The 22,557-nt window shown below is 47.8% G+C and overlaps 2 protein-coding genes across 5 annotated transcripts in view; one reads left to right on the forward strand and one right to left on the reverse strand.

Moving 5' to 3' along the window:
- The window catches only part of LOC112253039 (galactosylgalactosylxylosylprotein 3-beta-glucuronosyltransferase 2-like), a 33,471-nt gene extending 27,637 nt beyond the window's left edge, over positions 1 to 5,834 (forward strand). The window contains exons 3-4 of the mRNA XM_024424902.1: positions 967 to 1,115; positions 5,354 to 5,834. Of these exons, the coding sequence (XP_024280670.1) occupies positions 967 to 1,115; positions 5,354 to 5,440 (236 nt within the window). The 3' untranslated portion in view covers positions 5,441 to 5,834. The remainder of the gene's footprint in view (positions 1 to 966; positions 1,116 to 5,353) is intronic.
- A 1,727-nt stretch (positions 5,835 to 7,561) lies between these two features.
- The window catches only part of smap1 (small ArfGAP 1), a 66,457-nt gene continuing 51,461 nt past the window's right edge, over positions 7,562 to 22,557 (reverse strand). For all 4 annotated transcript variants that reach the window (XM_042323585.1, XM_042323584.1, XM_042323587.1 and 1 more), the window contains 4 exons: positions 22,024 to 22,130; positions 12,313 to 12,526; positions 10,230 to 10,561; positions 7,562 to 9,178 (listed from right to left, as the gene is read on the reverse strand). In XM_042323585.1, the coding sequence (XP_042179519.1) occupies positions 9,041 to 9,178; positions 10,230 to 10,561; positions 12,313 to 12,526; positions 22,024 to 22,130 (791 nt within the window). In that variant the 3' untranslated portion in view covers positions 7,562 to 9,040. The remainder of the gene's footprint in view (positions 9,179 to 10,229; positions 10,562 to 12,312; positions 12,527 to 22,023; positions 22,131 to 22,557) is intronic.

Below are 22,557 nucleotides of genomic sequence, written 5' to 3' on the forward strand. Positions count from 1 at the left end.
AGAAACCAGGTTTGCTGTTCATTTGTGCGATATAAGATGAAAGGGAGTTTTTTTGTATAGTTTCTAACACGTACAGTACATACAGTACATAGAAACAGAACCATAAAGAAAAGGACAAGAAGCCAGGGAAGGAAGCTGGATGAAACTATTGAGACAGAATCTGCACTGACAGACAGGCATTGCTAACAGATGCACTAATCTTCATACCACCTTAGCTGCAGGTTAAGAGATGTCTATCTTATAATTGCTTTCATACCTATCTATCATACCTGGGGTACAGCTTCTGGGCTTTCACTGCAGTATCACTCACTGCTCAGTAATATGCCTGATAGGACTGACCCAATAGGAAGATCTCAGTGGACTAACTCAGACACACTGTGTGTGTGTGTGTGTGTGTGTGTGTGTGTGTGTGTGTGTGTGTGTGTGTGTGTTAAACTGGCGACCTTCTTTGACTCCAAATGCAGGAAATACGCAACACGCACTGGCACACACACACACAACCTCACAATCTCTCAGTGGAGTGGAAGGATACCCATGAGAGTAGAGTTATGGCCTAGAAAACAGAGTGCTAGAAATGTGGAGGGGCGAGTAAACGTAATGTGCTATTCCATGCAGCCATCAGCACACCCCATACCCAGTGGTATTGCATATATTGTAACTGAGATAAGGAGAGTAATATGAGATACTGTAGTGGGATCTTCCTGTGATACTGTCTGGCATTCTCGATGCATAGTCATGAACAGCAAACACACACACACCCACTTGCACACACTCTGCCGCACAGTTGAGATATATCTGATCTCCGGTCAGTTGCACCATAGTTCGAGGTCATCAATGATCTGTATGTAGTTACTTCCAGGATGATTAATAAAGCAAGGAATGAATTGATCCCAAGATTGACATGTGATGTGTGAGACATAATCATCTGACCAGGCATATGAACCTCTTCCACTTCCTTTTCTCCAGGTTTTGCAGTGAACCTCCAAGTGGTCCTGGGGAACCCACGGGCGTTGTTCAAGCGTAGGGGTTCCCAGCCTGGTATGCAGGAGTCTGACTTCCTGAAACAGATCACCAAGGTGGGGGAGCTGGAGCCCAAAGCCAACAACTGCACTAGGGTGAGTAGCCCATCATTGTGGCAACCCCATTAATCCCTGACCTCTAACCCCATATCAGACCCCAAAGACTTGCTAATTGGTCAAAACAACAAGTTGGCATGACAGTGAGATTTTTGTTTTGTTTGTGATGAAGCACCATCTCCTAATATAGCATCTGTGTGTCCTCTCTTCATCAGTTAGGCTACCTCCCTCCTCTCTTGTAAAGCTCATGACACTGTTAGTCATCATCATTATCAGCCCATTAGTTTAATGGGGCCACTGCAGGCTGATATTAATACATACCATTAGCAGGATGTGACATCATCAATTATCACCCACCACGGTCATATCGTCAGCAGTACGTGACATCATCACTAATAACAGCCCAGCACTGCAGTACCACAGAACGGTGCGCTCCGTTTTGGGGAAACGTGTCATTTTGTACAAACCATCATGCAACGTAGCAAACGTTGAACTGGACCCCAGGTAAAAGTTGCCTTTAGGCACAGATCTAGGGTCAGCTTCCCTGCCCACATGTTAACCTTAAAAGGGGAAATTCACAATTGAAACAATAACAAAGTGTTTTCCCCCCTGTTTCAGTAAAAAGCTGAGGTAGAGGGCTGGAGAAATGTAACCACTCTCAAATTTATACACACAGCTAACGAAGCATAATATAAAATTGATAGTTTTAGCCATTTTTTGAGACTATATGTACTTTGTTTACAAACATTGGAGTAAAACAGCTTACCCTCTGGGTTATGATGGGGTGTGACAGTTGAACTAAGCTCATGGAGCATTTCTATGTTATATTCTTCAAGGATCAATGGGTAAATGTCCGAATACAAACAGTGTAGCTATTCCCTCCGCAAGGCAATCAAACAAGCTAAGCGTCAGTATAGAGACCAAGTAGAATCTCAATTCAACGGCTCAGACACAAGAGGTATGTGGCAGGGTCTACAGTCAATCACGGATTACAAAAAGAAAACCAGCCCAGTCACGGACCAGGATGTCTTGCTCCCAGGCAGACTAAATAACTTTTTTGCCCGCTTTGAGGACAATACAGTGCCACTGACACGGCCTGCAACCAAAACATGCGGACTCTCCTTCACTGCAGCCGACGTGAGGAAAACATTTAAACGTGTCAACCCTCGCAAGGCTGCAGGCCCAGACGGCATCCCCAGCCGCACCCTCAGAGCATGCGCAGACCAGCTGGCTGGTGTGTTTACGGACATATTCAATCAATCCCTATCCCAGTCTGTTGTTCCCACATGCTTCAAGAGGGCCACCATTGTTCCTGTTCCCAAGAAAGCTAAGGTAACTGAGCTAAACGACTACCGCCCCGTAGCACTCACTTCCGTCATCATGAAGTGCTTTGAGAGACTAGTCAAGGACCATATCACCTCTACCCTACCTGACACCCTAGACCCACTCCAATTTGCTTACCGCCCAAATAGGTCCACAGACGATGCAATCTCAACCACACTGCACACTGCCCTAACCCATCTGGACAAGAGGAATACCTATGTGAGAATGCTGTTCATCGACTACAGCTCGGCATTTAACACCATAGTGCCCTCCAAGCTCGTCATCAAGCTCGAGACCCTGGGTCTTGACCCCACCCTGTGCAACTGGGTACTGGACTTCCTGACGGGCCGCCCCCAGGTGGTCCTGGGGTGGTCCTGCACGCCTCCAACTCAATCATCAAGTTTGCGGACGACACAACAGTGGTAGGCTTGATTACCAACAGCGACGAGACGGCCTACAGGGAGGAGGTGAGGGCCCTCGGAGTGTGGTGTCAGGAAAATAACCTCACACTCAACGTCAACAAAACTAAGGAGATGATTGTGGACTTCAGGAAACAGCAGAGGGAACACCCCCCTATCCACATCGATGGAACAGTAGTGGAGAGGGTAGTACGTTTTAAGTTCCTCGGCATACACATCACAGACTAACTGAATTGGTCCACCCACACAGACAGCATCGTGAAGAAGGCGCAGCAGCGCCTCTTCAGCATCAGGAGGCTGAAGAAATTCGGCTTGTCACCAAAAGCACTCACAAACATCTACAGATGCACAGACTGAGAGACTGAAAAACAGCTTCTATCTCAAGGCCATCAGACTGTTAAACAGCCACCACTAACATTGAGTGGCTGCTGCCAACACACTGACTCAACTCCAGCCACTTTAATAATGGGAATTGATGTAAAATATATCACTAGCCACTTTAAACACCTAATATAATGTTTACATACCCTACATTATTAATCTCATATGTATGTATATACTGTACTCTATATCATCTACTGCATCTTTATGTAATACATGTATCACTAGCCACTTTAACTATGCCACTTTGTTTACATACTCATCTCATATGTATATACTGTACTCAATACCATCTACTGTATCTTGCCTGTGCCGCTCTGTACCATCACTCATTCATATATCTTTATGTACATATTCTTTATCCCCTTACACTTGTGTCTATAAGGTAGTAGTTTTGGAATTGTTAGCTAGATTACTTGTTGGTTATTACTGCATTGTCAGAACTAGAAGCACAAGCATTTCGCTACACTCGCATTAACATCTGCTAACCATGTGTATGTGACAAATAAAATTTGATTTGATTTGATTTGATTTAAATACCACTGGGCACAGACCTCAGTTCAGAATCTAGTTTTGATTCACATTTGGTTGAGTTGTCCACTAACGTGAATTCAATGTGGAATCAACAAAAAATGTCACCATATCATTGGATTTAGGTTAAAAGCTGGGTAAAAAAAGAAAGACCAAATGCCGTTACGTTATTCATTTATGCAAATCCAATCAGTTTTCCACGTTGAGTCAACAACATCACATTTCTTTGTTTGGGTTGAAATGATGAGGAAACAACGTTGATTCAATCAGTTTTTGGCCCAATGTGATGTCATTCATTTTTTAAGTCCAAATAGATGTAGCAACTGCGGATTGCTCCTTTAAGCATTAGGGAGGAAATACAAAACTTATCTAACTTCAACCTTGGAAAAACAAATGCTCAAACTGCTAAAAACTTGGAGTGAGTAGAGACAAGAGATGAGAAAGAAGATGGGAGGGTTAAAGGAGAGGTGGAACAAGACAGAGAGGAGAGAAATAAATAAACAGAGATAGGGAAGAACATTAGGTAGGAGAGAGAAAGATGAGAAAATATTTTAGACAAGACAAAGGAGAATCCAATTTGGAAGGAGAGAGAGAGAGAGCAGACAAGAAATTTACTGCCATGGAGTCAGACTGTCTTTTAACTACTAGACACACTGGCACAGGATGCTCTGCACATTCTGCCAACTCAGCACTTTCGGTGCCAATAGAGATTGGACTGCCTTTAACCCCCCCCAAATCTCCCTCAACCTCTTCCATTTTATTACAGATGGGTTCTAACTAGATTCTACCTCAACCTCACATTTTATTACAGATGGGTTCTAACTAGATTCTACCTCAACCTCCCATTTTATTACAGATGGGTTCTAACTAGATTCTATCACAACATCTCCCATTTTATTACAGATGGGTTGTAAATTAGATTTTTACCTCAACCATTTTATTACAGATGGGTTCAAACTAGATTCTACCTAAACCTCCCATTTTATTACAGATGGGTTCTAACTAGATTCTAGCTCACCCTCCCATTTTATTACAGATGGGTTCTAACTAGATTCTAGCTCACCCTCCCATTTTATTACAGATGGGTTCTACCTTAGATTCTACCTCAAATCGGCACAACAGACCAGACTAGAATATTGTAGAATTTGAGAGAATGAGAGGAGAAGAGGTGAAATAAGAGGGAAGGGATTTAGGAAAGGAACAACAGAATGAAACACAAACCTATGCCTGCTTCGCTGGCTGCAGCATTTGTCTCGTTAGATATGCAAAACGGCCCAATTATCAGCCCCGTGTGCAGGAAAGGACATGTTCCACCTGAGTGGAGCCGGGAATGGATGGCACTGCACACCAACCATCCATCACTGTGTATGTGTGTGAACACAAATTACTGGGTTGGAAATAGAAGTGAGGCACTTTCCATGTACTACAGTAAAAGGTAGAAGTCTATTCAGTCTGATCCACTCCCTCCCTTTCTGTCACAAAGAGCTTTTTCTTGAATATTTTAACAAAGGCACCATTCCATTTCATATAGTTGCCTCAGTGATATAGTGGAAGTTATGCATCTATCTGGTGTGTGCTCATCAGAGAACACACACACACTAACCCTCTCGCCCCCTCTCTCAGGTGTTGGTGTGGCACACTCGTACAGAGAAGGTGAATCTGGGCAACGAACCCAGACATCGACAGGACAGTGTGGTTATCGAGGTCTAAGGGGTGGGATAACCAAGGAGGAATAAGCAAGCCCATTGGTCAGACAGACTGACAGTAATTTCTTGAACTACATTACTGACATCACCTTGCTTGACCATAACCTTGATATGGATTACACTATGATGGACAGGACTTTGGACCAATTGCACGGATGGGAACTGCTGCCTGAATGTTGTGAATGGCTCAATGAGATTCCGGACCTCAAAGGGGACCATAATGCACTGGGGTGACCATTGCTTTCCCAGGGGACTCTGCTCTCCTACTGCAATGTGGCCCAGTCCCTTATAAAAAGTGATTCCTATGAAGTATGCAGGCTAAACAAGACCGTCTGTCTGTCTATATGTATGTGTGTATGTAAACTCAGCAAAAAAAACAAATAAAAAAAATCATTCCTTTTCAGGACCCTGTCTTTCAAAAATAATTAGTAAAAATCCAAATAACTTCACAGATCTTCATTGTAAAGGGTTTAAACACTGTTTCCCATGCTTGTTCAATTGAACCATAAACAATTCATGAACATGCACCTGTGGAACGGTCTTTAAGACACTAACAGCTTACAAACGGTAAGCAATTAAGGTCACAGTAATGAAAACTTAGGACCTTTCTACGGACTCTGAAAAACACCAAAAGAAAGATGTCCAGGGTCCCTGCTCATCTGCGTGAACGTGTCTTAGGCATGCTGCAAGGAGGCATGAGGACTGCAGATGTGGCCAGGGCAATAAATTGCAATGTCCGTACTGTGAGATGCCGAAGACAGTGCTACAGGGAGACAGGACGGACAGCTGATCGTCCTCGCAGTGGCAGACCACGTGTAACAACACCTGCACAGGATCGGGTACATCTGAACATCACACCTGCGGGACAGGTACAGGATGGCAACAACTGCCAGAGTAACACCAGGAACGCACAATCCCTCCATCAGTGCTCAGACTGTCCGCAATAGGCTGAGGGGCTGGACTGAGGGCTGTATGCCTGTTGTAAGGCTGGTCCTCACCAGACATCACCGGCAACAATGTCGCCTATGGGCACAAACCCACCGTCGCTGGACCAGACAGGACTGGCAAAAAGTGCTCTTCACAGACGAGTCGTGATTTTGTCTCACCAGGGGTGATGGTCGGATTCGCGTTTATTATCGAAGGAATGAGCGTTACACCGAGGCCTGTACTCTGGCCGAGGCCTGTACTCTGATTTGGAGGTGGAGGGTCCGTTATGGTCTGGGGCGGTGTGTCACAGCATCATCGGACTGAGCTTGTTGTCATTGCAGGCAATCTCAACGCTGTGCGTTACAGGGAAGACATCCTCCCCTTCATGTGGTACCCTTCCTGCAGGCTCATCCTGACATGACCCTCCAGCATGACAATGCCACCAGCCATACTGCTTGCTCTGTGCGTGAATTCCTGCAAGACAGGAATGTCAGTGTTCTGCCAAGGCCAGCGAAGAGCCCGGATCTCAAGCCCATTGAGCACGTCTGGGACCTGTTGGATCGAAAGGGTGAGGGCTAGGGCCATTACCCCCAGAAATGTCCGGGAACTTGCAGGTGCCTTGGTGGAAGAGTGGGGTAACATCTCATAGCAAGAACTGGCAAATCTGGTGCAGTCCATGAGGAGATGCACTGCAGTACTTAATGCAGCTGGTGGCCACACCAGATACTGACTGTTACACACCCCCCCCACCCTTTGTTCAGGGACACATTACTCCATTTCTGTTAGTCACAGGTCTGTGGAACTTGTTCAGTTTATGTCTCAGTTGTTGAATCTTATGTTCATACAAATATTTACACGTTAAGTTTGCTGAAAATAAACGCAGTTGACAGTGAGAGGATTAATTTTTTTGCTGAGTTTGTGTGTGTACCAGATCAATGAGTATGAAACTGAACAATATGTGTGTATGTCTGTAAAGACATACCAATAAGAACATGGGCCGTGACTAGTAGATCACCTGCTGGGTGTTGACTAACGATGGCCATTCGACATGCACAATCGTTGGGAAATGAACAGAAAATCTCTTCCGATGTTCTGTGGTCAGCGGCGACCGGACGGCCAACTCGCTACGCACGGCTAACATTCCGGTTGATTTTCTTGTCCTCAAGTGTCTGTGACACACTGGACCACAGAGACAAACCCCAGGAGTACAACTTTTATTCCAAATGACCCTCTTGTAAAAGCAGGAAAAAGAAAAGAAAAAAACAACTTTACAATAAAAGAGTCATTGGACAAAAATGGTCACAATAGGTCATGGCTATTCACTGTTTAATGCACGGAAATAACATTTCTCTCTGTACTAGGCACCAGAAAATGTAAACACCACTAGAAATAAACCTGGAGGACATGCTGTGTGTATGAATTCTCTTGTGTGTGTGTGTGTGTGTGTGTGTGTGTGTGTGTGTGTGTGTGTGAGTTCTCTTGAGTGTGTGTTCTCTTGTTATTACATGGCAGGGACCCTGTATGTGGATAGCATCTCCAACTTAGAACTACACACGGAATGTCTGTGTTTGATCTATTGTTTGTTGATTCCTAGTGCACCACCCATTTCCCCCTGCTGTATTTCTTCACCTTCTTTCCCCACTATAGAATCTATAAATTGACATAAAGCAGGATTAGACAGAGATTATGTCATCATAGAGGCCGGGAAGTAAGCAAACGTGATGTTAAGCCAACTGTTCCAATCCCTGACAGCTCCATTAGGCTCCCAATGTCAACACACTTCCTGAATCATCTGGAACGTTATGTCATCACTGGCAGCATCTCTTTCTTCTCGTATTCTGGTCCCCTCCCCCTCCTATTCCACGTAAGCTCCCTGCCCCCACCGACTGTCATCCAGGTTTATTTGCCTCAAACTAATGCCCGATTCACACTAAATGGCCACCCCGAACCATACTGTGCTGGCTCAGATATAGTCTTTTCACTGTCATTTCCAGCAACTATGGTGGATGCGTAACCAGGCCAAGCCCAGTACAGCTTGGCTTTGTAGTGTCAATCAGACAGAACTGTGCTTCTTCTTGTTCTGCACACAACAAAACACCACAGTAAATGGTAGAACACAACCTCAATGGGGGGGGGGGTCTATATCTCACACACATACAGTAATACAGTACTGGATCATACAATGTCTTGCTACAGGAGCTCTGAATGCCCAGAGGGGAGTACAGTATAATATACACACATGATATTGATGGGTGGGGGTGGTCACCAACATGTTATCCATATCTCTCCATTTAAATATCTATTTACTCACTATCGGTTCTGGTAATGATATATTATTATTATTAGACGCTTGTATTATTGGTCCAGCAGCTTTTCTCTTTCGCCAATATGTTGTTTTTTTAACAAAAGAAAAAAAGAAGTAAAAGTCCCAAGTAAAGAGATGAACACACAGCTGCCAGTCTGTTTTCACCCCAGACTCCACCCCTGCAGCACACAGAGGGAGAGAGGGGTCTCTAAAGGAATGATAAACGGGGAGGAGGGAGAACAGTGGAGCAGTCCATAGATTGCCCCATGTGCGTCGTTTCCTGTTTTGCAGTTGGTGAGTGAGGGTAGAGGAGGATATTTGGGGTGACATGGTGGTTCTGCCTCCCTCTCCCACTCTCCCCCCTCCCCTCCCTCACTTCCACAGCTGGGTACTGAGGGTCTGGCCCGAGGGAGGACCCACCCCCCCACCCATGGGAGCACCTGGTTGAACAAAGCCGGGTGGCGCTGCCACACCATCACTCATGGCGATGCCCGATATCTGCTGGGTCATCTGAGAGAGATAAGAGATAGAGACATGGTGTGTGAGAGAGGCAGAGAAAGAGAGGAGGGAGGGGCAGAGAAAATAGAGACCGTTAAGAGGGTTGGACAAACCATTTAGACAATTCTAGAATGACAGCAACAACCAGCTTAAAGGGATACTTCGGGAGTTTGATAACGAGGCCCTTTATCTACTTTCCCCAGAGTCCGATGGCCTTGTGGATACCATTTTTATGTCTCTGTGTCCGGTATGAAGTAATTTAGAGGTAGCTCCGTGAGCCAATGCTAATTAGCTTTAGCGCAATGACTGGAAATGGGTCCGCTATCAGATGACTGGAAATGTATGAGTAACACTAGTTAGCAATTGCGCTAGTTAGCAACTTCCTTCAAACTGCAGGCAGAGACCTAAAATGGGATCCACAAGGTCATCGGACTCCGGGGAAGTAGATTTGAAAAAAAATCCCAAAGTATCCCTTTAACGCAGCGGACATTATTTCCTTACTGCATGTGTAAAGGTCCGGAGAGAGTTCACCCTCCTCTCATCTCTTTAGTCCTCAGTCAGTCCGTCTCCCTCCCATCCCCCCTTGCCCATTTCTCCTCTGCCTCTCCTGCCAGTGTCCAGTCTTGGCTATCTAATCCATTAGAAATGCCCTTGCAGCAGTAGAATTATCGGCTTGTCTGAGATGTGTGTGTGTGTGTGTGTGTGTGTGTGTGTGTGTGTGTAGCCCAGACAAGCATAATGATTCGAGAGCACTTTTGAGTAGCCCCCCACCAACCATCCTTCCCAACCCCCACCCATAGGTTAAAAGCCCAACAGCACGCCCTGAACCCATTACAGTACACACACGACGATATCATGTACTGCACCGAGGCAGAGTGTGTGTGTGTTTGATGTGTTGTCAGTGGGAGCACAGTGATTTATGATCTCTCATTAACCTCCTGCAGTCGTAAGGAAATGACAATGCTCACACACAAAGGTCGGGTAAAGCTACAGAGACACACACAGAGGGGGGGATGAGAAGAGAATATCCCCCATGATCACCCACTGTGTGTGTGTGTATTACCTGGCTCACATTCCACTGGCCCTGCTGTTGTTGCTGCTGCTGCATGGCGGCGTACATCTGGGGAGTCCCCGCCCCCGCTGGCATAGCTCCGCCCGGAGGCCCCATCATGCCTTGCTGCATACCCATGTAACCGCCGTTGGGCATCGCCATACCGACCATCATGCCAGAGTTCTGCCCCATCATGGCTCCTCCTCCCTGGGGCATAACACCGCCCGTCATGGTTGTGGGTGGCATAGCTCCGCCCACTCCTGGGTAAGTCTGGAAGTTAGGCTGTCCGGAGGGCTGGCTGGGGAACTGCTGCATCGGAGGCTGGCCCATATACATAGCAGCAGCTGGAGGTGAGGACACAGACACACAGACACACAGACACACAGACACACAGACACACAGACACACAGACAGACAGACAGACAGACAGACAGACAGACAGACAGACAGACAGACAGACAGACAGACAGACAGACAGACAGACAGACAGACACACACACACAGAAAGCATTTGGGTCAACACTTAGTATCAGCAGAGGAAATACATTCTCAAGGTTACCTCCACTAGATTTCTCCTGCAGCAACGAAGAAAAGGTTCACTAAAGCTACAGTTGAAGTTGGAAGTTTACATACACCTTAGCCAAATACATTTAAACTCAGTTTTTCACCATTTCTGACAAAATCCATGTTTTAGGATCACCACTTTATTTTAAAGATGTGAAATGTCAGAATAATAGAGATAATGATTTATTTCAGCTTTTATTTATTTCATCACATTCCCAGTGGGTCATAAGTTTACATGCACTCAATTAGTATTTGGTAGCATTGCCTTGAAATTGTTTAACTTGGGTCAAATGTTTTGGGTAGCCTTCCACAAGCTTCCCACAATACGTCGGGTGAATTTTGGTCCATTCCTCCTGACAGAACTGGTGTAACTGAGTCAGGTTTGTAGGACTCCTTGCTCGCCCACGCCTTTTCGGTTCTGCCCACACATTTTCTATAGGACTGAGGTCAGGGCTTTGTGATGGCCGCTCCAATACCTTGAATTTGTTAAACCTTAAGCCATTTTGCAACAACTTTGGAAGTGTGCTTGGGGTCATTGTCCATTTGGAAGACCCATTTGCGACCAAGCTTTAACTTCCTGACTGATGTCTTGAGATATGAAACATAATGATGATCATTATGGCCAAACAGTTCTATTTTTGATTCATCAGACCAGAGGACATTTCTCCAAAAAGTACGACCTTTGTCCACATGTGCAGTTGCAAACCGTAGTCTGGCTTTTTTGTTGTAGTTTTGGAGCAATGGCTTCTTCCTTGCTGAGAGGCCTTTCAGGTTATGTCGATATAGGACTCATTTTACTGTGGATATAGATACTTTTGTACCTGTTTCCTCCAGCATCTTCACAAGGTCCTTTGCTGTTGTTATGGGATTGATTTGCACTTTTCACCCCAAAGTACGTTCATCTCCAGGAGACAGAATGCGTCTCCTTCCTGAGCGGTATGACGGCTGCGTGGTCCCATGGTGTTTATACTTGCATACTATTGTTTGTACAGATGAACATGGTACCTTCAGGCATTTGGAAATTGCTCCCAAGGATGAACCTGACTTGTGGAGGTATACAATTGTTTTTCTGAGGTCTTGGCTGATTTCTTTTGATTTTCCCATGATGTCAAGCAAAGAGGCACTGAGTTTGAAGGTAGGCCTTGAAATATATCCACAGGTACACCTCCAATTGACTCAAATTTTGTCACTTAGCCTATCAGAAGCTTCTAAAGCCATGACATCATTTTCTGGAATTTTCCAAGCTGTTTAAAGGCACAGTCAACTAAGTGTATGTAAATGTCTTACCCACTGGAATTGTGATACAGTAAATTATAAGTGAAATAATCTGTCTAAACAATTAATGGAAAAATTACGCACAAAGTAGATCACGCACAAAGTAGATGTCCTAACCGACTTGCCAAAACTATAGTTTGTTAACAAGAAATTTGAGGAGTGGTTGAAAAACGAGTTTTAATGACTCCAACCTAAGTGTATGTGAACTTCCAATTACAACTGTATGTATGTATGTATGTACTGTACGTAGCATTACCTGGGGCAGCAGGCTGTGGGCTGACTGTGGTGTTGCTGTAGAGGGAGAGGATGGAGTCCTTGGAGAGGGGTTTCTTGGCCCCCTCCTCTGTCTTGGTGCTGCTACTGTTCTTCTCACTGAAGAGGTCCAGATTAGCCTGGGGGCCAGCAGCGCCCCCCGATCCCCCCGCGGACGCCGCTACTGCTGGGGCGCCTGGGGCTGCACTGGAGACTGCCTGGAGGGACAGAACATAGGAACAGACAGAATGTGTGTGTGTGTGTGTGTGTGTGTGTGTGTGTGTGTTTGTGAGATAGATCTGTGGCCAAATTGATTTACTGAAGCCAACCTGCATGAGCAGAATGCACAACCACACAACCATACATGCACGCATACACTCACAACGTAGAGGTAGTACAACTGACAGGCAGCACTTAAAAAAAGAGAGAGAGAAATAAAAGGAAGAGAAGAGGTGCTGTCACCTTAAGTGAGATGGATGATATGAATTAGACTGGTGCAGAAGAGAGAGATGAATAGAGCGAGATTGAGGCTGAGAAGACACACACACACACACACACCCTTTATAAAACCTTTTAACCGTTGTCACGGCCCCCGTCATCGCATATACATGTTGAAAATGGTCGATTTTGTCATTGATAAGCGTTTCAATTGGACTGCGTTGGCGGTACAGCAACATGCTGTACATGACGTCAGAGCTCAGGCTCTGTCATCCACCGCGCTGCCATGGCTTTGACTGAATGCATTTATAAACTTGAGCACCGCGCGTGACAAGAAGTTACCTCCAATACCGTTACCCATTTGTTTTCAGAGTGAGGGAAATGCTGTAAACCGAGTGGGTGTGTTCAGAAAGATGAGAGGTTGAGGACTATAATAAATACCGCTTTGATGTCATACAAGCAATCCACACACCCCTGAGTCCCAATGTGCACTTCACCTTTCCATATTTGAAAACCCACGTCATTTACAGTATCAACGTTTACGATCGCTATATTTGATCCAGTTACAAGGATGACATGCGTTACGTCCTGAACACAAGGAGCCTGTTTGTCGTATGGTGAAGAAAATTAGCGGCGGAACACGTACATGAACGCACTCATGACTCCTCTCTATGTGCACCAAAAATGACAATCTGTCTGAAGTGCCTTTGGAAAGCCTGACACTGTAAGATCCTATTTTAAAACTTAAGCAAGCCATCTTAGCAATAGAATACGCTTTCAAATGATGCCCACCTGACCCAGAATGCGATAGATAACGGTTTGGGTAAAAAAAAACAGCAGTAATTGTGTGAAGGTGAGGATAAAGGGCTGTGTTCCAAACAAAATAATACAAGTGTGCCTGCTTCAGTTCCTCAGCGGAAAAGCTTGGAGAGCTAAAAAAAAATAAAGAAGCACCTTATAGTTAAGGTCATTTCCTAGAGTAAAAAGGTACATTGAAAAGGTGTGTGGCCACTTGGCGACACCAGTTAGTTCTCTCACTCAAACCCTGCTAATGGCTTTTCTTATCAGGCACCTGCTCCAAAATGTCAATGAATATGTGTATGGTGCTACTGAATGTATCCGGAGTATTTTCAGATTTCATTATTGAACAAAAATGTTAAAATACTGCGAAAAGTACAGTACATGTAAAATGCACATCAAATCAACAGTGTGATGTTTGGATTCGGGTCTTGTGAACTGTGGTGTCCTCACCTTTGGTCTGATAATTAGAGGACAGGGGAAATGAGAGGCGCGATAGAGAGGAGGGAAGAAGGGAGAGAGGAGGGAGTCAGTTCATGAATAAGGCGAGACAGGAGGGAGGTTGCGCGAAGACGGCGCTTTCGCGCGCATGTACACACGCGCCACAGGAAGGGCTCTGTGTGTTGTGGCATACGGCTGCTTCTCCCCACCTCTCTGCCTGGGGAACGAGGGGGCAGGAGAAAAGAGGGGGGAACGAAGTAGAAAAGCAGCGACTCATACTTACACACCTGTACACATGGCCTCGTACAAACAGACGAACTGAGTCCCAGACAGACAGACACAGTGGTGAACAAACACACAAACGTGTACTATTCATGAGCATGACCTTTTACTGTCTGCACACACACACACACACACATGCACACACACGGCCAATTTACTAGGGCCGAGACAAATGAAGGTGACAGTTAGGCGGCTCTGGAGCGTTGCAATATGTATCAGTGTGCTATAAATACCCAGGCATTTGCATGTGGCCCAAAAACGAGCGTTTTCCCAACGTTAGATGTATGTTTCTGTCTGACTGCCTTCTGGATCAGTAGTGATATACGAGTAGGAGCGGGAGGGAGGGGTGTGTGCCTGTGTGTCTGGTCAATGTGGAGGGAATAAAGAGATGGTAGTGGAAGAAAATCAGCAGGGACTGTACATGTCCTCACACCAGTATCCATGTTACACTCCCCTCCGTTGATTCTCCACAAAGCTGTGAATTAGAAGTGGCATTTCCATTCAACAGCCTTTTCCCACCGTGTCAGTATTCATATACTTCTACATTCAGACCCACAAATACTTAGCAGCGTGTGTTCCAGCCTGCCCGAATCTGGCAGAACACACACACACTACCCCCCCCTGATACACCATCTGTAGCCGACAATCCTACTGAGCAGAAGGTTGTGTGTGTATGTAACATGTCCGTATGTGTACGGGGGGATATTTTACTGAACCCAGACCTGTCCAGGGGGGGGGGGGGCGTTATTTTACTGAACACAGACCTGTCCAGGGAAGAGAGGGGGGGCGTTATTTTACTGAACACAGACCTGTCCAGGGAAGAGAGAGGGGAGGGGGCGTTATTTTACTGAACACAGACCTGTCCAGGGAAGAGAGGGGGGCGTTATTTTACTGAACACAGACCTGTCCAGGGAAGAGAGAGAGTGGGGGGGTTATTTTACTGAACACAGACCTGTCCAGGGAAGAGAGATTGGGGGGGGTTATTTTACTGAACACAGACCTGTCCAGGGAAGAGAGAGGTTGGGGGGGGTTATTTTACTGAACATGGGCCTGTCCAGAGAAGAGAGGGGGGTTATTTTACTGAACACAGACCTTTCCAGGGAAGAGAGGGGGGTTATTTTACTGAACACAGACCTGGCCAGGGAAGAGAGAGAGGGGGGTATTTTACTGTGGATAACACAAATCCCAGGTCATGGAGATCTGTAATCACATTTTCAGAATTGACATACTGGAGATAGGAGATCACACCAGAATCCTGGTTGATAGTGGAGGGAAAGCAGATCAACGCTGTCTAATGTATGGCTGTGTGTTTGTGGGTGTGTGTACCACAGCTCAAACCAGTAGCACAAACCAACCATAGGCAGCCAGTAGGAAAGTGTGTATTCATGTGTATTCTTTCGTTGTGTGTCTGGATTCCTTCCATGTGTGAAGCAGTGCAGATGTGTTGTGTGTGTCCTACATGAACAGAATACAGACAGGGAGGGAGAGACAGGGAGAGAGAGACAGGGGGAGAGAGAGACAGGGAGGGAGAGACAGGGAGGGAGAGACAGGGAGGGAGAGACAGGGAGGGAGAGACAGGGAGGGAGAGACAGGGAGGGAGAGACAGGGAGGGAGAGACAGGGAGGGAGAGACAGGGAGGGAGAGACAGGGAGGGAGAGACAGGGAGGGAGAGACAGGGAGAGAGAGGGACAGGACAGGGAGAGAGACAGGGAGGAGAGACAGGGAGAGAGAGACAGGGAGGGAGAGACAGAGGAGAGAGAGAGACAGGGAGAGAGAGACAGGGAGAGAGAGACAGGGAGAGAGAGACAGGGAGAGAGAGACAGGAGAGAGAGAGACAGGGAGGGAGAGACAGGGAGGGAGAGACAGGGAGGGAGAGACAGGGAGGGAGAGACAGGGAGAGAGAGACAGGAGACAGGGAGAGACAGGGAGGGAGAGACAGGGAGGGAGAGACAGGGAGGGAGAGACAGGGAGAGAGAGACAGGGAGAGAGAGACAGGGAGAGAGAGACAGGGAGAGAGAGACAGGGAGGAGAGAGACAGGGAGAGAGAGACAGGGAGAGAGAGACAGGGAGAGAGGGAGAGAGACAGGGGGAGAGACAGGGAGAGAGAGACAGGGAGGGAGAGACAGGGAGGAGAGACAGGGAGGGAGAGACAGGGAGGGAGAGACAGGGAGGGAGAGACAGGGAGGGAGAGACAGGGAGGGAGAGACAGGGAGGGAGAGACAGGGAGGGAGAGACAGGGAGAGAGAGACAGGGAGAGAGAGACAGGGAGAGAGAGACAGGGGGAGAGAGAGAGAGACAGGGAGAGAGAGACAGGGAGGGAGAGACAGGGAGAGAGAGACAGGGAGAGAGAGACAGGGAGAGAGAGACAGGGAGAGAGAGACAGGGAGAGAGAGACAGGGAGAGAGACAGGGAGACAGGGAGAGAGACAGGGAGGAGAGGGAGAGAGAGGAGGGGGAGAGACAGGGAGAGAGAGACAGGGAGAGAGAGACAGGGAGAGAGAGACGGGAGAGAGAGAGACAGGGAGAGAGAGACAGGGAGGAGAGACAGGGAGGGAGAGACAGGGAGGGAGAGACAGGGAGGGAGAGACAGGGAGGGAGAGACAGGGAGGGAGAGACAGGGAGGGGAAGGAGAGAGAGAGGGAAGGAGAAGAGGAGAGCAAGGAGGGAGGAAGGAGGAGAGCAGGGGGAGAGGAGGGAGAGAGAGGGGAGGAGGCTGAGAGTCAGACTGTGCTGTGTCCATGCTCAGAGTCAGACTGTGCTGGTCCATGCTCAGAGTCAGGACTGTGCTGTGTCCATGCTCAGTGTCAGGAGATGCTGGAACCTGTGTCCATGCCAGAGTCAGGACTGTGCTCTTCCATGCTCAGAGTCAGGACTGTGCTGTGTCCATGCTCAGAGTCAGGACTGTGCTGTGTCCATGCTCAGAGTCAGGACTGTGCTGTGTCCATGCTCAGAGTCAGGACTGTGCTGTGTCCATGCTCAGAGTCAGGACTGTGCTGTGTCCATGCTCAGAGTCAGGACTGTGCTCTGTTCATGCTCAGGGTCAGGATTGTGCTGTGTCGGCGTGCAGCCAGTATATGCTCTGAGCCGTGAAACGAGAAAGGGGAGATGTGTATGTGTGTGTGTGTCTCAGCAGTGGAGAGCCAAGGGAGTATGGAAGTGGGATGAAGGGAGGGGTGGGGGAATGACTGTGGCACCTATCAAACACACCTCATTCACAAATGCTTTATTTAACCATCACTCCATCTCTCGTTCTCCACTGCTGTTCTCAGACGGAGAGACGGCTGAGAGAAGAAAATATCCTGTGTGGCTCCTCTCTCTTCCTGTCTCTGTACCATGTTCAGACTACCCTCTCTCTTCCTGTCTCTGTACCATGTTCAGACTACCCTCTCTCTTCCTGTCTCTGTACCATGTTCAGACTACCCTCTCTCTTCCTGTCTCTGTACCATGTTCAGACTACCCTCTCTCTTCCTGTCTCTGTACCATGTTCAGACTACCCTCTCTCTTCCTGTCTCTGTACCATGTTCAGACTACCCTCTCTCTTCCTGTCTCTGTACCATGTTCAGACTACCCTCTCTCTTCCTGTCTCTGTACCATGTTCAGACTACCCTCTCTCTTCCTGTCTCTGTACCATGTTCAGACTACCCTCTCTCTTCCTCAGTCTCTGTACCATGTTCAGACTATCCTCTCTCTTCCTGTCTCTGTACCATGTTCAGACTATCCTCTCTCTTCCTGTCTCTGTACCATGTTCAGACTACCCTCTCTCTTCCTCAGTCTCTGTACCATGTTCAGACTACCCTCTCTCTTCCTCAGTCTCTGTACCATGTTCAGACTACCCTCTCTCTTCCTGTCTCTGTACCATGTTCAGACTATCCTCTCTCTTCCTCAGTCTCTGTACCATGTTCAGACTACCCTCTCTCTTCCTGTCTCTGTACCATGTTCAGACTACCCTCTCTCTTCCTCAGTCTCTGTACCATGTTCAGACTACCCTCTCTCTTCCTCAGTCTCTGTACCATGTTCAGACTACCCTCTCTCTTCCTCAGTCTCTGTACCATGTTCAGACTACCCTCTCTCTTCCTCAGTCTCTGTACCATGTTCAGACTACCCTCTCTCTTCCTGTCTCTGTACCATGTTCAGACTACCCTCTCTCTTCCTGTCTCTGTACCATGTTCAGACTATCCTCTCTCTTCCTGTCTCTGTACCATGTTCAGACTACCCTCTCTCTTCCTCAGTCTCTGTACCATGTTCAGACTACCCTCTCTCTTCCTGTCTCTGTACCATGTTCAGACTATCCTCTCTCTTCCTCAGTCTCTGTACCATGTTCAGACTATCCTCTCTCTTCCTGTCTCTGTACCATGTTCAGACTACCCTCTCTCTTCCTGTCTCTGTACCATGTTCAGACTACCCTCTCTCTTCCTCAGTCTCTGTACCATGTTCAGACTATCCTCTCTCTTCCTCAGTCTCTGTACCATGTTCAGACTACCCTCTCTCTTCCTGTCTCTGTACCATGTTCAGACTACCCTCTCTCTTCCTGTCTCTGTACCATGTTCAGACTATCCTCTCTCTTCCAGTCTCTGTACCATGTTCAGACTACCCTCTCTCTTCCTCAGTCTCTGTACCATGTTCAGACTACCCTCTCTCTTCCTGTCTCTGTACCATGTTCAGACTACCCTCTCTCTTCCTCAGTCTCTGTACCATGTTCAGACTACCCTCTCTCTTCCTCAGTCTCTGTACCATGTTCAGACTACCCTCTCTCTTCCTCAGTCTCTGTACCATGTTCAGACTACCCTCTCTCTTCCTCAGTCTCTGTACCATGTTCAGACTACCTCTCTTCCTCAGTCTCTTCCTCAGTCTTCTGTCTCTGTACCATGTTCAGACTACCCTCTCTCTTCCTCAGTCTCTGTACCATGTTCAGACTATCCTCTCTCTTCCTGTCTCTGTACCATGTTCAGACTACCCTCTCTCTTCCTCAGTCTCTGTACCATGTTCAGACTACCCTCTCTCTTCCTGTCTCTGTACCATGTTCAGACTACCCTCTCTCTTCCTGTCTCTGTACCATGTTCAGACTACCCTCTCTCTTCCTCAGTCTCTGTACCATGTTCAGACTATCCTCTTCCTGTCTCTGTACCATGTTCAGTCTCTGTACCATGTTCAGACTACCCTCTCTCTTCCTGTCTCTGTACCATGTTCAGACTACCCTCTCTCTTCCTGTCTCTGTACCATGTTCAGACTATCTTCCTCTCTCTTCCTCAGTCTCTGTACCATGTTCAGACTACCCTCTCTCTTCCTCAGTCTCTGTACCATGTTCAGACTACCCTCTCTCTTCCTCAGTCTCTGTACCATGTTCAGACTACCCTCTCTCTTCCTGTCTCTGTACCATGTTCAGACTATCCTCTCTCTTCCTGTCTCTGTACCATGTTCAGACTACCCTCTCTCTTCCTCAGTCTCTGTACCATGTTCAGACTACCCTCTCTCTTCCTGTCTCTGTACCATGTTCAGACTATCTCTTCCTGTCTCTTCCTCAGTCTCTGTACCATGTTCAGACTACCCTCTCTCTTCCTCAGTCTCTGTACCATGTTCAGACTACCCTCTCTCTTCCTCAGTCTCTGTACCATGTTCAGACTACCCTCTCTCTTCCGGTCTCTGTACCATGTTCAGACTACCCTCTCTCTTCCTCAGTCTCTGTACCATGTTCAGACTACCCTCTCTCTTCCTCAGTCTCTGTACCATGTTCAGACTACCCTCTCTCTTCCTCAGTCTCTGTACCATGTTCAGACTACCCTCTCTCTTCCTCAGTCTCTGTACCATGTTCAGACTACCCTCTCTCTTCCTGTCTCTGTACCATGTTCAGACTACCCTCTCTCTTCCTCAGTCTCTGTACCATGTTCAGACTACCCTCTCTCTTCCTCAGTCTCTGTACCATGTTCAGACTACCCTCTCTCTTCCTCAGTCTCTGTACCATGTTCAGACTACCCTCTCTCTTCCTCAGTCTCTGTACCATGTTCAGACTACCCTCTCTCTTCCTCAGTCTCTGTACCATGTTCAGACTACCCTCTCTCTTCCTCAGTCTCTGTACCATGTTCAGACTACCCTCTCTCTTCCTCAGTCTCTGTACCATGTTCAGACTACCCTCTCTCTTCCTCAGTCTCTGTACCATGTTCAGACTATCCTCTCTCCCTATTCTCCATCCCCATCCTTTCCCCTCTCATCCTCTTCCCTCTCTAGTGGTAATATTCACAGATACATTGGAGCCGTGTCCTTTCATCTGACAGGCCTTAACTAACCAACAGTGTCAGTTGTAACTGGGGACAGGGACACACAGTGAAATTAACACAATACACTGACCTCTCTCCATCTCTCAGAGGATATGGAATGTGGGACTAGACTGCACATTAAAATGTTTGTCTGTTATGTGTGTGTGTGTGTGTGTGTGTGTGTGTGTGTGTGTGTGTGTGAGTTGAGGTCAATGTGTGTGTATGAGTGTGTTCTTACTGCAGAGGAACACAAAACCCCGCACTCCAGTCTGTCTTCACTGACTTCAATTGTATCCACAGGGGAGAGGGCATAGGCTGACAACACTGGGAGGTGGTCCAGAAGAAGACCGTGGTACCTGGGGGTTGTGGTGGGATGTGGTACCTGGGGGTTGTGGTGGGATGTGGTACCTGGGGGTTGTGGTGGGATGTGGTACCTGGGGGTGTGTGGTGGTACCTGGGGGTTGTGGTGGGAGGTGGTACCTGGGAGTTGTGGTGGGAGGTGGTACCTGGGAGTTGTGTGGTGGGAGGTGGTACCTGGGGGTAGTGTGGTGGGAAGTTGTACCTGGGGGTTGTGGTGGGAAGTTGTACCTGGGGTTGTGGTGAGAGGTGGTACCTGGGGGTTGTGGTGAGAGGTGGTACCTGGGGGTTGTGGTGAGAGGTGGTACCTGGGGGTTGTGGTGAGAGGTGGTACCTGGGGGTTGTGGTGAGAGGTGGTACCTGGGGGTTGTGGTGAGAGGTGGTACCTGGGGTTGTGGTGGGAGGTGGTACCAGGGGTTGTGGTGTGGTACCTGTGGGTTGTGGTGGGAGGTGGTCCAGAAGAAGATGTGGTACCTGGGGGTTATGGTGGGAGGTGGTACCTGGGGTTGTGGTGGGAGGTGGTACCTGGGGGTTGTGGTGGGAGGTGGTACCTGGGGGTTGTGGTGGGAGGTGGTACCTGGGGGTTGTGGTGGGAGGTGGTACCTGGGGGTTGTGGTGGGAGGTGGTACCTGGGTGTTGTGGTGGGAGGTGGTACCTGGGGGTTGTGGTGGGAGGTGGTACCTGGGTGTTGTGGTGGGAGGTGGTACCTGGGTGTTGTGGTGGGAGGTGGTACCTGGGTGTTGTGGTGGGAGGTGGTACCTGGGTGTTGTGGTGGGAGGTGGTACCTGGGTGTTGTGGTGGGAGGTGGTACCTGGGTGTTGTGGTGAGAGGTGGTACCTGGGGGTTGTGGTGGGAGGTGGTACCTGTGGGTTGTGGTGGGAGGTGGTACCTGGGTGTTGTGGTGAGAGGTGGTACCTGGGGGTTGTGGTGGGAGGTGGTACCTGGGGGTTGTGGTGGGAGGTGGTACCTGGGTGTTGTGGTGGGAGGTGGTACCTGGGTGTTGTGGTGGGAGGTGGTACCTGGGTGTTGTGGTGGGAGGTGGTACCTGGGTGTTGTGGTGGGAGGTGGTACCTGGGTGTTGTGGTGAGAGGTGGTACCTGGGGGTTGTGGTGGGAGGTGGTACCTGGGGGTTGTGGTGGGAGGTGGTACCTGAGTATTGTTGGAGGAGGGCAGAGGGTTGGACACCATTGGACCAAAGATGTCCTCATCACTGACTGGTGCAGCAGAACTGGTTGCAGCTCCACCTGCAGGTGCATCTGAGAGAGAGAGAGTAAACATTGACCTGTAGGCAGGATAGATTTTGTGCGTAATCTCATATCCATGTGTGCGTGTGTGTGTGTACATGACTCCTGGGTTATCTATGATGCGCTGCCTATTCCCCTTCCCTCCTCAGATGTAGGAGGATGTTTTGGGATATTATTTACTTGGGGTTCAGAACCATGATACAATGAAAAAGCCCAGTCAGCCCTCTCCACACAGGTATATGAACATAACTCAATGCTATTTCAAAACAGTCAACTCAGAAACGGCCCATTACTTTCAGGTGGATATGGATTTTCGTTCACAGCGATGTCACTTCTGAAGTTGAAATGGAATTCAATTTCAATTCGTGGATCACAAACTGCCAATTGTTTTCAAGGGCTATTTTTAGAATCATTAATCAGATTTATAAGCTCAATAGAC

Source organism: Oncorhynchus tshawytscha, linkage group LG06 (genome assembly GCF_018296145.1).
Source record: "Oncorhynchus tshawytscha isolate Ot180627B linkage group LG06, Otsh_v2.0, whole genome shotgun sequence".
Lineage (NCBI taxonomy): Eukaryota > Metazoa > Chordata > Actinopteri > Salmoniformes > Salmonidae > Oncorhynchus > Oncorhynchus tshawytscha.